Genomic DNA, 14,834 nt, shown 5'->3' on the forward strand with positions numbered 1-14,834 from the left:
GTGTCCAACTGTATTCACTACTTGGAAAGCCTACAGGTGAGAGCGCAGCATAAAAGGCGTTCCCAGGCGCAGCGTTTGTACCATCTTTTATCCTAACATTGCTTGTGAGTAGCCACCAGGCACTAGAGGATGCCGTTGGTTCCTTCCACGTGATTTCTAAATTATTGTTTGTTTGTTTTGAAGGAGAGAGAGAGAGAGAGGAGAGCCCATCTGACCTGAACTTGAAGGAGGGGGCCCATGTCATTGGGCCGAAGCCCAAGTGTTGGGAGGCCCATTGAATACTGGACTTTGAAAAGGTGGAGGTGGAGCATTTGGCATTTGGTGGAGTAAGAGGGGGGGGGGGGGGGGGGGGGGGGCGCCACAGCCAGGTGGCAAGGAGGAGAACCAATAGAACCTTATCCCAACAACATCAGAAATCCAAGGGGGGAAGCAATCGTAATCCGCTTTCCACACCCCAATATCCATTCATTTTCCTTCACATAATATATCAGTCCCCCCACAAATTCACCCTTATCCCACTTTGCACCTTAATTACTCGGAGAAGAGCAAGCAAGCAAAAGAGCAGCCGGAGAGGCGAAATGGCGGCGTCCAGCACTGCGTGTTTCCTGCACCACGTCCATGCGCTCTCCACCAGCAGCAGCAGCAGGTCTCTCTCCAACCGCTACGCGCTCAACAAGCCCACCCAGCTGCTGCTAGTCTGCCGGTCGGCCCACAAACAGGACGAACAACAAGACAAGGCCAAGGCGGCCTCTCCAGCAGCAGCAGCAGCAGACTCCATCTCTCGCCGCTTGGCCCTCACTCTGCTCGTCGGAGCTGCCGCTGTTGGCTCCAAGGTTTCGCCTGCCGATGCCGCCTACGGCGAAGCTGGTACCTACCCATCTGCATCTGCACCTTCTTTTGTTGTTTAGTATGAAATGAATTGAATCGAATCGAATTGCATTGGCATGTACTTAAGCAAACATATTTGGGAAGCCGAAGACGAACACGGACTTCTTGCCATACAACGGGGATGGATTCAAGGTGCTGATACCGGCCAAGTGGAACCCAAGCAAGGAAGTGGAGTTCCCAGGGCAGGTGCTGAGGTACGAGGACAACTTCGACTCCAACAGCAACGTCTCCGTCATGGTCACCCCTACTGACAAGAAATCCATCACCGACTTCGGCTCTCCCGAGGAATTCCTCTCCAAAGTATATACACACAACACATAACCCCCATAGCCATTCATCTTCATCTTCTTCATCTTCTAAATCTATCTGTCTGCAGGTCGATTACTTGCTAGGCAAACAAGCCTACTCTGGCAAAACCGAGTCTGAGGTAACCTAATTAACCATTCATCTGATTCAGATCCTGATTCTGATTCTTCACTAATCAGTCAAGATTCGAGATACACATTATGGTATCCTTGCTGAAAATTATATAATAATGATGGCCGCCGTACGCGCGTGCGCAGGGTGGCTTCGACCCGAACGCGGTGGCGACCGCCAACATATTGGAGACTTCGACTCCGGCGGTGGGTGGCAAACCCTACTACTTCTTGTCGGTGTTGACGAGGACTGCCGACGGCGACGAAGGAGGCAAGCACCAGCTGATCACAGCCACCGTCTCCGGCGGCAAGCTCTATATCTGCAAGGCTCAGGCCGGCGACAAGAGATGGTTCAAGGGAGCCAGAAAGTTCGTGGAAAGCGCTGCTAGTTCCTTCAGCGTGGCTTAAGCGTTGATTTAACAACAATAATTTCTTGTCCCTTCCATCCCCCTCTCTCTGTATCTATCTTCTCTTCTTATTGGACTGCTTTGCTTCAGAACAACGACGACGACATATTATAATATGGTGTGTTTTTGTTGAGGGTAAACATTAGTGATATAATCCAATCTCTCTCTCTCAATAATCTCAGTCTTTCTTCCCCTCAATCTAGGTTTTTATCATGTTCGCTAATGATTGTACATGCAACCATACTTCTCCACACCCCCTTTCCCCTTCCCGGCTTCCCCACCCCCAAAGAAGCTTCTTCTTCCATGGCAGGCAGAAGCAGGGGCAGGGAGGAGGAGGAGGCAGGCTTCTTAAGATCCAACAATTAGGGGGCTGACTGAAAGAGAGTTGGATGAAGATGCCGAAGCAGGGTCATGGCTTCTTGACAGATACAGACCACTTCAGATTGATCACAGCCAATGCCTTAACGAATGGCTTCAAGCACAATATAATATAATACCATTCTCTTCTCTAAATAGAATTAATTAATTAAGATCAATGGACAAAGCCATCCAAAAGCAAAAGAAGAAGAAAAAGTTCAAAATTAGATGGTATCAATAAATAATAGCACAGGATTCGATTCATCCATCAACTTAGAATCAGACACAGATTGGAATGAAGTTGCCTGGTGACTCCACTCAGGTCTTTATTTAACATTACCACACATGGCCTAATCTACAAGCTCTCAGACAAAATTTAACATTACTCAAAAGTATTCTCAAATAGCCGCCATCAATCGACAACCTCAATTAGGGTTGTCTCATAATCACTAGGAGCCTCGAATCCATGCAGATTCATCACAGTCGCAGCCACATTGGCAAGCCCACCATCAGGAACATCCTTCCGGAATCTTACACCAGGTGCCAGCCCAGGTCCTCCAATCGCAAGAGGCACCTATACAACAAACAATCCAATAAAGCTTTTAATTACTCTCTGAAAACCTATGTTGCGTTGCACGGACTCCACAATCCACATGGCAGGAATGTGTGTACGCTGGGGCTACCGTTACGTGCATATATATATATGCATAGATATATTAATTTTTTAAACTATCAAGAGCACACTATAACCAGAAATTCAATAAAAAAGATGGAGAGCCAATCATGCTTAACTGGTTGTAGAGTGTGAGAGGTAAGTATTTGAATGTTGCCACTCTTGTCAAGAAGAGGCTCCCCCTTCTTGTTTCTCTTCACCATGTCCTCAGCATTTCCATGATCAGCAGTAACAACATATATTCCACCCACTTGCTCAATTGCGTCAAGGATCATCTGCTCAAACAGATACGAGCCGTAAAATCAGTAGAACAGTTGCTGCAGTTCAACATCAACAATCAGCAAATATATCTACTCAAACCTAAAACAAACATGTTTCGAGGATTATTCTACTTCGCATCATGAGACTTGTTAGCATGAAAGAAACATTGGTGGTGTCTTTGTTGAGATTCATAATTGCCTTTATGGAACCATTCAGAATTTCCCTGATAGTATAATGTGTTCTTGGCAACAAAAAAGCAAATCATTTTTGTATTTTAAATAACCCTAGAGGATGGCAACTTACATCATAGTTGTGCCAGGATAAATTTCAATCCTCAACAAAATACAAATGGGACCTTAAAGTGCAAGGGGGAAAAAAGGCACAACCATACACCCTTATGGTACATACTCAAGCCCCCTCCAAGATTTGCCAGCGATCACTCTCACCTAATAATTAGAGTTCATTGTCAGGATGTTCTTAAAAATTAAGAGATAAGTTGACACATTTCTTGACTATTAAGACCACACTGCTAGAGAAGCTAGCGAGATTGCACATCAATGAAATAGTGAGGCTCCATGAAATTCCCACAATCATGGCGTCGGATAGAGACTCAAGGTTTACCTCTTGATTTTCGGAAGGTCTCCAAGATAGACCAGGGTAAGAAGAAGCTAAGTTTTAGTATTGCAAATCACCCATAATCTGATGGGAATTTCACCAGAGTGTCACACATTAATAATTCAATCTAAAAGTAAAGGTGTAGCAGATAATCTACTGCAAGTCCAACAGTTGTCACCAAATAAACAATGCACAAGTAGCAGTCCAAAAAACATTGCACCTTTACAGCTTCATCAGCAGCCTTGCAAGCCACAACTGTGGCCTTGATGTCTCCCGTGTGGCCTACCATGTCGCTATTAGGTAGGTTAACACGTACCTAAAAAAGTGGTAGATGGTAATTACAAACCATTGTTCATTCAAGCTGTTCTTATCAGAAAGAAAAACACTAGTAAGCTAATCAGCACCTGGTGGAATTTGCGGCTCAGAATAGCATCCCTAGCCTTTTCAGCAATTTCCAAAGCCTTCATCTTTGGTTGCACATTAAATGTAATTCCAGAGTCACTAGGAATTTCCACATATTCTTCCATCTCTGGATTAAAGCACCCAGAGCGATTTCCATTCCAGAAGAAAGTGACATGACCAAATTTGACAGTCTCACTGTATAAGAAAAAAGGGGGACGTTAAAGAAGTAAATAAAAGACTTATTAAACACAAACCAGATCCAGAAAAGTTCTGAGGTAACTCATCAAACAAAATATTCACTAGGGTATTACATAATTCAGACTATAATATATAGACTATCACAAATTTTAATTCAAAGCAGCCCATCCTATTAGACAAAACAACTCATTTGGTAGGGGTCTACTTAACTATCTGTAAGAATAAGATTGTGATGAATCTATCATAACCAACAAGGACAAAAAAATATATATGAAGCCCAGGATGTCACTAAAATGGAAAGGAACAACATGGCACTGCATTTGGCAAACAAACACTAGGATTTTTTGATTCATTAAAAATGCACAAGCCTAGGTATCAAGTGCTGGCATTTCTTTAAGTTGGGAATGTCAGTTAAATAAAGACTATGAACAATCCACTAATGGAAAAATATTTTATATGTTTATGTGCTCAAATTTACCTGCAAGCAAAAGTGCACACACCATTATGAACTAAATATTCACCAGATGTCCTCTCTATCTCTGGAGGAGAAACAAGGTACCGGCTTGGGAGCTTCAACTCCCCATCATACTGAAGCATACCAGCATACCGGATTTTAGGGAACCGAACACGATCAAATAAGTCAAAGTCTTCATATTCAAGTGCCTTAGCAAGCATAACCATTCGATCTGCTCGGAAGTTGATAGTCACAACAGCATCACCATCCACTATAGGACCAACAGCTTTCCCATGTTCATCAACAATAACAAAAGGTGGTAGGTATTGATCACTCATGTTAGGAGCCTCCCTCAATTTCTTGACAGCTTCAAGAGCACTCCTAAACTTATGAGGAGCTTCACCAAGAACTTGGGCATCCCATCCGCGTTTCACAACACCCCAGTCATTCTGCAGAAGAACAAGTTAAGAGTTACTATTACAGTTGAGACAACCAATTACAAAATACACAAGCTAGGCTTAGATAACAGTAGCAATTCAAAGATAGAATGACTGTAAGAAAAAGGAAACTTGGGACGTTTGATGTAGCTTCGGATTCTCCAAAATTTCTTCAAACATGTTGTACACAATATAGTATGTTGATTTGTTTCATGAGATACAATAGAAAACATAACAGAAGAAGATTGAACAAGAAAGAAGATAGGATAATTTAGAAAGGAAGTGAGGGGAACAAGGAGATAAAGAGGATATAACTAGAGAGGGGAAAGGAGGCTGAAAAGCTCTTCCTAAGATTTAATTCTTATTCCTTCTAAGAACCCTTGAATCCTCCATCACCTAAACCTCTGTTTTATGACTCACACAAAACTTTAAGAACACATAATTCACATAAAACTGTGGCTGCAGTATGATAACAAATGAGGTGTTAGATTCCTTACACCTAAAACAATACGACTAACTACACATGAAAAGGAATTTCTAGAAATCTAACAGCACCAAAAAAATGATGCGAACCTTACATCAACTGGGTCTCATCAATCCCCTCTTTTGGAGAAAAACCCATTATTAAGTTTTGTAACCTTCAAGGCTGGGAAGATTTTCACGTCCAAACGGTCAAAAGATTTTTTTCTATGGACACAAATTGATGCCAGCAGGTGTCACAGGGTGAGTCTTCTGTCTACCATGATCATATATGGTGCTTGCCAAGCACATTTAGCAAACCTGCCAAGCACCTCAAGCTTTTAGAATCCCAAACAAGAACACAGCTTGTTGCGATTACATCTTATGAGTGCTTGACTGCTTGGTATGCATGCATGCCAGCATGTGGCATACAAGCCAATGCCACGCATTGTGGTGCGGACATGACGCCCTGATGTTTTAAAAATTTCTTCCAACACATCAAAGGCAAAATAATACATTCATTCATTTCATAAAATACTTGTTAAAAGTTTCTTTGAACATGTCAAGGGAAAAATAATACACTCATTTCATAAAAATAACAAGAAAGAGAAGGAAATAGAAGAAAAAAAACATTGGGGAAAAACATAGGGAGAAAATAAAGAGATTTAGGAAATAGAAAGATAGAACAAGCTAAGGACAGGATATTAGGGTAGGCAAAGAGGGAGAGGGAGAGAGGAGAGTGCAAAGCTCTTCCAAGCATTCAAAATTTCATTCTCCAATGTCCTAATATGACCTTTCCCTAAGCAGCCAAGTTATAATCCTTACAAGCCCTAACAAGTCAAAAAAATGAGGGCAGCCCAGTACTAATAACAGGGTAAGAGGCGGGTCAAATATACACGGTCTTACCTTGCCAGTGCGGTGAGGCTGGTTTTGCAGTTCAAATCATGATCCCATGTATAACACACCACCTTAGACATTATAGCAACAACAAACTAGATATGCCCCAAGATTTGTTCACTAAAAGGCAAAAAAAAAAAAATGTAAATGACCCAAACAACTTGATGAATCTTGCATCAACTAGATGCATCAGTTGTAACTGATAATAGCATAATACCATTCATAACAACCAAGTGTATTTAATCGCTATCCAATAGCAAAGAAGCATTTCAATGATGTCCCCCTTTAAAATAGAGACCAAGGAAAGTTAGCATCACATCTAAGATGAACAGGTGTAATCTATGTTAGTGCTTTGATAAAGTATACCAAGAAATAGAACAGAAGAACAACAACAACATACCAAGTACTTCTTCTTATGCTAGTGCTTGATAAAGTATTAACTGGTATAAGGGGCAGAGAAAGGCTTGTGGAAACATGCATAGTCAGAAAGGTCATGGTTACCTCATAACGATCCATTGTCACATACATGCGACCTCCACCAGATGCAATTTGGGCATCAACACCCTTCGCGCGTAAGTTTGCAAGATCATTCTCAAGGGTCTCCACGAATCCTACACTTGAACCATCTAAAACATCTCGACCATCAGTAAGAACATGAACACGAATTCTTTTGGCACCGCGCTCACTGGCACCTTTTAGCAACAACTGCACCCAAAATAAACAATAACTTCAGCACAGGAATATGACAAACACATAAGAGATAAAAAAAACAATAGTTTCCAACAGAAAGAGAAGAAGAAGAAGAACCTGCAACTGATCAAGTCGGGAGTGAACACCACCGTCACTCAATAACCCAATCAAATGCAATGTGCCAGTTTCAAAGGATTCCTTAATGTAGTTGAAACCATCTCCATCATAAATTTTCCCAGATGCGAGAGCAAAGTCAACAAGTTTTGCCCTGTGAAAAAACAAATTAAAGAAGTGAGTTAACTGTATTATCTTCCATAAAAATCACATACTGGCAAAAAAATAAATTATAAGCAATCATACAAAAAGATTAGATATATAGCCTATTGCTTCTTCAGTACTATATATTAACTCGGTTCTTGAAAAATGAATGTGGAGTATATATTCAGGCTGGAAAGGGTAGTCAGAATCAAAAGGGGAAGACACATTGTATCCATTCTAAAAATAAGGTAAACAACCAAATAATCTCCAACATGAACAAATGTAGTATTTCTCACTTCTGTTATGAGTTGTTCTATTAGGCTTAAACATGAAATTTGGAGGGACTAAAACTGAGCTTATATTCCATAAGCTTATATTTAAGCTTTTTACAAGCTGAAGGGACTAAATATTCCATGCTTATTCTAAATACAATAACCATCTGAAGTAATCAAAATAATTTTGGGTGGTTCCACAGGCTTCAACCCTGGTCACTAGGCCAATTACAAATATTTTTTTTTTTAAAAATAAGGCACAACACACAATTGGGTGCTTGGTTATTTTAAGTAGTCAAAGCTGATTTAATGTTGTTGTAAAAAGATTTGCCTAAGATTAGTCTTGAGACAGAGGAAAGAATCAAAGAAGGATGCGAGTATCAACAGGCTTCTAGAAGTCCGTCAGTTACATATTGTAATGGTAACCGCCACATGTATAAGGCAGCTGCCAGTTCCATTTAAATCCTTGTAACTCCCGCCCTCTATGGTTTATAAATAAAGGGCCAGAGGGGGGTCATTCTAACTACTGATTTCATTCTATCTTGAGAGAAAGAGTATGCGTTGTGTATGAGAGAGAGAAGTTTGTGTTATAGCTTTGTGATCTCTGGTTAGGACAGCTTGTGTATAGGGTTGTGAGAGAGTGCAGTGCATGTAATCTATTCTCTGATTTCAAGATAGTGAAGCCAAGACCCTCATCAATCTGGACATAGGATCTCTCAAAAGGAGATCCAAACCAGGATAAATCTTCCTGTGTCACCTGTGCGTTTGAGTTCTGTGTTGTTTTCTTGTTTCTTAAAATTTTGTCCTACTTCATGTGAGCAAGTGTGTAATTCTTGAGGGATATCCTAGAGTGTGTGAAGGCAAGAATTGTGACAGCAATTTGCTATCAGAGCAACCATCTTCCACATTCAAGATTTCAAGAAAGACTCAAGGGGAGAGACACAACCCCATAGGAGATCATGGCTTCTACTTCATCCGCCTCTAGACATGGCATAGAGAAGTTTGACGGGCAAAATGACTTTTCCCTTTGGAAGATGAAGATGCGTGCACTCCTCGACAATCTTGGCCTTGAGGAGGCACTGGAGGGAGAAGCCAAAATGCCAAAGACCTACACGGCAGAACAGAAGAAGGAGATACTCAAGAAGGCGTACAACACACTAATCCTAAGTCTCGGTGACAAGGTGCTAAGGGAGGTATCCAAGATGAAGACAGCCGCTGAAATTTGGCTCAAACTTGAGAGCCTCTACATGACCAAATCATTGTCATTCCCAACTAGCATGTTTTTTTTAAATGAAAAATGGCAGGACTGAAAATTTCAGTTTTAAAGGCCCTTCATATTTTCTTTGCCATGTTCGATGCAGTTATACTATTTTTTTAGCAAAGAACAATCCAGACACATACATGCTTATGAAACTTAATTACTCAAACAAGATGCGTTGGTGAGGGCAATGAGAAACGTTTTTGTAATTCATCATCTCATGCTGTCCGTCTATTCATGCATCTGTTTATTACTTACAACGATAAATTATATCAGAAGCAACGGACCCATCAAGAGTCAGAAAAATCCAAGGTGAGTCACATGGGAAGATCCAAGCCAACATTAATACAGGAGATTTTTCGGATATTGTAATAGTCTTCATAAAAGAACAAATAAGAAAGTAGAAAACTTCACCCTTGAGCATAAATCCTCCCAGCACCAAGAGCATTGTGACCTACTTCACTGTTCCCCATGTCATCCTCTGTGGGAAGCCCTACGGCCTTACCATGCGCCCTCACCAATCTCCACGTATCAGGGGCACCCTAAAGTAGGTACGCAGAAGATGAGAAAAACAGAAAGATCAGGTCAGAATAAGGAGAAGACAGATCTATCTATATATAGAGAGACAGAGAGAGATAGAGAGAGAATACGTTTTTTAGGGAATCCATGGCGGGGGTGTCGGCAGTGTGGATGCAGTTGTACTGATCGGGATTGGCTTCCCCCCAACCATCCAAGACCACCAACGCCACGACCTTTCCCTTTGGGAGCTTCGGGTGATCGGCCAGTTTCCATGAAAATCCACCGCTGCCCATCTCTCTGAACGAATCGAATCAGCCTGCGGAAAAGAAAGCAAAAACTAAAGCAAAGCAATCGGTCAACAAGAACCATCAGATCGGGAAATATAAATACGCAAAGGTGCAGAGAGAGAGAGAGAGAGAGAAACCTTGGGAAGAGGAAGTCTATGGGCGACGGGAAGCAGCCGCAGAATGAAGAAGAAAGAGCAAAGAGAGAGAGAGAGAGAGAGAGAGGGTTCGTTTGTTTTATAATAAAAAATGGAGAGTTGGACCGTAGAGATTGGGCGACGAGAAAGTAAACGAACGTGGCCTCTCTACCTCTCTCTCTGTCTCTCTCTCTCAAAAGTCCGGTGCATTGCCCCGTGATTGTGTTACCAAACCAAACAGAATATGCTCTTCACACTGTTAAAATGGATGCTCGAATAATAATAATACACATGGCACCAGATCTTGGTTTGGTTCCCCACCCCCACCATTTTCATTTTTTTTTTTCTGGGTCAAATTACACATTTCGTTTCAACACCAAGACCAACACGAGCTACCCTGATGTTGAAGATTCTAGAAATAATCACTTCCCACAAGAAAATCTTGAATACCTAAGATTAATAGTTGTATGGGTAAGTTTTATAAATATTATTATTATTATTATTATTATTATTATTATTATTATTATTATATGAATTAATTACACTAATAATAATTCAATTTTACATTCTATTACTGTTTAGTCACTTAACGTTGAAATGTTATTTATTAGTCACTAATATTTCAAAACGGTTACTGCTTAATCACTGAACTTTAAAATGTTACATGTTAGTCATTGATATTTTAAAATTGTTACTATTTAGTTATTGATCTTTAAAATGTTACCTATTAGTCACTGATATTTCAAAACTGTTACTGCTTAGTCATTGAACTTTAAAATATTACCTGCTAGTCATTGATATTTCAAAATCGATTTTCACCCGTCACTCGATAATCACTGAACTTTAAGTTCACGAGTGACGAATAAGGAATAGTTTTGAAATATTAGTAACTAATAAGTAATATTTTAAAGTTCAGTGTAACAGTTTTGAAATATTAGTGACTAATAGGTAATATTTTAAAATTTAGTAATTAAGCAGTAACAGTTTTGAAATATCAGTGACTAACAGGTAATATTTCAAAGTTCAGTGACTAAGTAGTAATCGTTTTGAAATATCAATGACTAACAAGTAATATTACAAAATTCAGTGATCAAATAGTAATAGAATGTAAAGTTGGGTTATTATTGGTGTAATTAACCCTATTATATGACATTTAACATGTCAAATTAATATTATTGTATTTTTTTAAATAGATAGATAAAATTATATTTAATTTAATTATTAAAATTTTAAAAATGATATAAAATTATAAATTCATAAAAATAATTAAATTATTTTTATAATTAACCCATTTTAGAAACATGGAGTAACTGGTTTTTGAAGCCATGTCGAGTCAAGGTTTAACCCTGGAATGACAAGGAAAAAAAAGGCGGCCTTGCATTTTGACCACCTTACCTAAGGTTACAAACGGTGGGACTTTAAGAAATTTCAAGCTTTATTATATGTTTAAGTTCAAGGCATGTCAAGACCCTTAGAATGATGAATATAGTTTTGCATATGAGTGTTCATACCCTAATGGCTAGGGTTTTAATATTAAAGGTCAAATTAACACATGTAAAAAGTATGCTGAGTGATGTGGGAATATTTAAAAGTTAGACATTAGAATGCTTCACCTAAAGAATAGTAAATCACAGCTAACCACGTATTCTTATTGTCAATCGATAGAAAAGTGACTCGTGTCTCTTATCCAACTCAAATTTAGATATAAGGGATTAATTTAGATCTAATTCCCACGTCTCAATCTAGAATTAGGGTCAGATTTTGACAGATTTGTTCAAATTTAAATTCAAAAAAAGATCCCATTGTCCAATAATAGTCAAAATAAAAATTTTTAGAGAAAATCTTTAGAATCTCGACAAATCTTGAGAATAATTTCAAATATTTGATAACATTCAAATTATAAAATATTTGATAAAATTTTGTGAATCCTAACAAATCTTAAGAATAACTCTAAATATTATATTAGAAAAATATCAAGAATTCCAATAAATATCAGGAATAACTCCAAAAATCTCACCTCATTTAGCCTATATAAAGACATGAAACCAATACAAGTAAACCAAACAACTCTAAGTATTCAATACACTTTACTATGTTGACTAATTCAAGTATGTGGAAGCTGTTCCCCACGTCTCTATTAATATGATACCACGTTTACATGTCCAAATTAGTTTCTTTACTTAATATTTTGTTTGATATGAGTTGTTATTTTCGGTAGTTGTTGAGATAAATTAGGTTCCATGAAGTACATGTCTCTTATTTGTAGGTCCAACGACCTATATAAGGATCGAGTATCGATGTGTTAATTATGTGATAATCTACTTTTAATATAGAAAATTAAGTATTCTATTTCTTAGATGAGTGTTATTTTTTCCTAAAACATATTACTCATTTATTGTACTAACTTGAACATCAAAGACTATACTTAAGGAAACAAACCCCACCCATTCTTGTAGGTGTTCATATCGAGGCAGAGTGTAATGCCCCGACCCCGTCCCTAACTCTCAAGTATCATTGTAACCTAATGTTATACCAAAATGTCTTACTCTAGAGGTTGATTATGCCCTAATAATAGGGAAATAAAATAATGTGGCCTACTTGAGTGAGGTCCACACTTTGTCGCGTAATGACCCAAATTTATTTTAACATTATTATTGTTATTGTTATTATTATCATTATTATTACCAGTGTTATTACTATTGTAGTTATTATTATTAACATTCATAATATTATTATTATTATTATTAGTTGAAAGGCATTGCCAGCGGCTTTTGTTGCCCACCTCCATTTGCTTCAAGTTCCTGAGCCATTTTATGCAACCGATTGAGGCCGTGAGTTTGTAGTGGATTTTAAGGGAGTGTGGCCACATGTAGAGCTGGGGATTTGAGTGGAAGGGGAGAGCACAGAGTGATCGGCCAAATGAGAAGAAGGAATAAACGAAGAAGAAGCAGAGGAGGAAGAAGGAATTGCAGAACAGTGGGGGACGGGTGCGTTGCTGCTGCTTCTGATTCCACAAATAGGCAAGCTCTTCTCCTCCCAGCTACCTTTAATTTCCAAGCTAGATGTGTATAATCTTGGATGGGGAGGACGTGCTGTAGTTTATGTGCGTTGATTCCATGTGGTTTGCGACTGTATATACACATTTATATATAAATATATATAATTTCGAGTAGCAAAGTCTTTGTCTGGCCGAAGGTGCAGCAAGTTTCCTTTTTCTTCTTTCCATTATTCTTTCAATCAAGTCTAGATTGTTTTAATGTGGGAAGGTTTGAATCAGTGGGGGCCGAGAGCAATGTCATCCGTGAGTCCCTCATTTGCCTACACACACACACACATATATAATAGCATGAGTAGTTGTTGTTGCAAGATTAGAAAGCTTTGTTTCTGTTTAAAATTCAGTCAAGTGGATTAGGTTGCTGTTGGTGAAGGCTTAGTTAATTTGGGGTTGTCCGTAAATCTGGAAGATATACTTATATACTTATATATATATATATAATCACTTGTAAATAATATTATATATGTATCTAAATAATTATGGTAAAGTAACAATTTCTTGTGAATCCTCGTGTATATATAGCTGAGGAGTGGCCAATTGTTTCTTTAATAGTTTTGCTTTGTGTTGACTTTTCTTCCTCACATCACAGTTGCTTATAAATCCATAATTACATATCCTCGGTTTGTCCTCATTTGGGTGATGGCAAAGCTGGAAAAGGAATATATATATATATATATATATACCTATCTTCTATGTTGGCCCTTTTATTATATATATATATATATATAAATGTTTTTAAGAGTAATATACATATGTTGGCCCTTATACCTATCTTCTATGTTGGCCCTTTTATTATATATATATATATATATATGAGTAAATGCTTTTAAGAGTAATATACATATATATATATATATTCTAACTTAGTAAATATGAGGACAGGGTAGTCGCCCTCATGAAGTCTCACTTGTTTCTAAGGAGCTTGTCCCTATCTTTTGAAATGAATGAAAATAGGTACTTTTAGGACAGAGACTAGCTAGTGTTCATAGGAAATAGTTGTATGTTTTATAACACTATTTTTCCTATTTCAACCAATTAAACACCTTCATATATTTCAAATGCATGTTATGTATGTAGGGTCGGGTTTATATATTATGGTGGCATATTAGATCTGAGTACTTGTCTCACGATCGTGGTATTTATTTATTAGTTGTTAAGCACGAGCATTTGTATTTGGCGTGTGTTTTACTAGTTGGGTGAGGCTTGGCAGGATGCTTGGCTTATGGGGGCTTTGTATCCTGTCTGGTCTACTACGCCACCCCTGATCTGTTGCATTTGTACGAGTCATGGTGCCAGTTTTGAGATACAGTTATACGGTGTCTGGTATTCAGAACCGAGTCATTTAGGGACGCCCTGACGTGTCCAGTTTTTATCTTGGACGCTTATGCGTGTTAGTGGATGTGGTAGCTCCCACCCGAGCGAGCTCGACTCGTAGTACAGGTACAATCTGTCTTCAGGATAGTAATAGGTTTGTTATAGGGACTTGGGTGCTTAGTACATTTCTTATTTGTGCCCCAAGATCTTGTATGTGAGCATTATTACTTCTACAGTTGGTACCTGTATCAGTTTATGAGATTGCATGGCATGTTATACATGAGTTTTGATTTGTTATGCACTTGACATGCAAGTTTACTCTTAGCACCTACTATATCCGTTTTTCTTTTCTTTATGAACTTGTTAAGTCAATTGGATTCACCTTGTTTTTTCTTCATTCTAGGTAAAGGCAAGGAACCGGTTGGGGGCGAGTCTAGTAGTTCCTGACTTCTTGGTTAGGCGATGTACAGGGCCATGCAGACCTAGCAGTTGTCAGCCTGGTGTTTTTTTTTTATGCATTTTGTCGCTTCCGGATTGCATTTTGATTCAGTTTATCCAGTCTATATGGATTATGTTTTATTTT

General features: G+C 38.7%; 2 protein-coding genes across 3 annotated transcripts; one reads left to right on the plus strand and one right to left on the minus strand.

The window, feature by feature from the left end:
- The first annotated feature begins 478 nt into the window (after positions 1–478).
- LOC127811711 (oxygen-evolving enhancer protein 2, chloroplastic) lies at positions 479–1,851 on the plus strand. Its single transcript, XM_052351844.1, has 4 exons — positions 479–867; positions 956–1,188; positions 1,265–1,315; positions 1,452–1,851. Exons 1-4 carry the CDS (start codon positions 579–581, stop codon positions 1,710–1,712), a joined length of 834 nt encoding a protein of 277 aa, XP_052207804.1. The 5' UTR covers positions 479–578; the 3' UTR covers positions 1,713–1,851.
- Positions 1,852–2,282: 431 nt separating this feature from the next.
- LOC127811708 (2,3-bisphosphoglycerate-independent phosphoglycerate mutase) lies at positions 2,283–10,051 on the minus strand. 2 transcript variants are annotated; one of them, XM_052351840.1, is made up of 10 exons: positions 9,886–10,051; positions 9,593–9,798; positions 9,357–9,484; positions 7,272–7,422; positions 6,966–7,169; positions 4,696–5,120; positions 4,022–4,214; positions 3,838–3,933; positions 2,861–3,016; positions 2,283–2,642 (listed from the first exon to the last, which is right to left on the minus strand). In XM_052351840.1, exons 2-10 carry the CDS (start codon positions 9,752–9,754, stop codon positions 2,481–2,483), a joined length of 1,677 nt encoding a protein of 558 aa, XP_052207800.1. In that variant the 5' UTR covers positions 9,755–9,798; positions 9,886–10,051; the 3' UTR covers positions 2,283–2,480. The 2 variants fall into 2 exon arrangements, with proteins under 2 accessions (XP_052207800.1, XP_052207801.1); XM_052351841.1 differs by having other exon boundaries at positions 9,593–9,777; positions 9,886–10,047.
- Between the last annotated feature and the right edge of the window lie 4,783 nt (positions 10,052–14,834).

Source organism: Diospyros lotus, chromosome 10 (genome assembly GCF_014633365.1).
Source record: "Diospyros lotus cultivar Yz01 chromosome 10, ASM1463336v1, whole genome shotgun sequence".
In the NCBI taxonomy this organism is placed as follows: Eukaryota; Viridiplantae; Streptophyta; class Magnoliopsida; order Ericales; family Ebenaceae; genus Diospyros; species Diospyros lotus.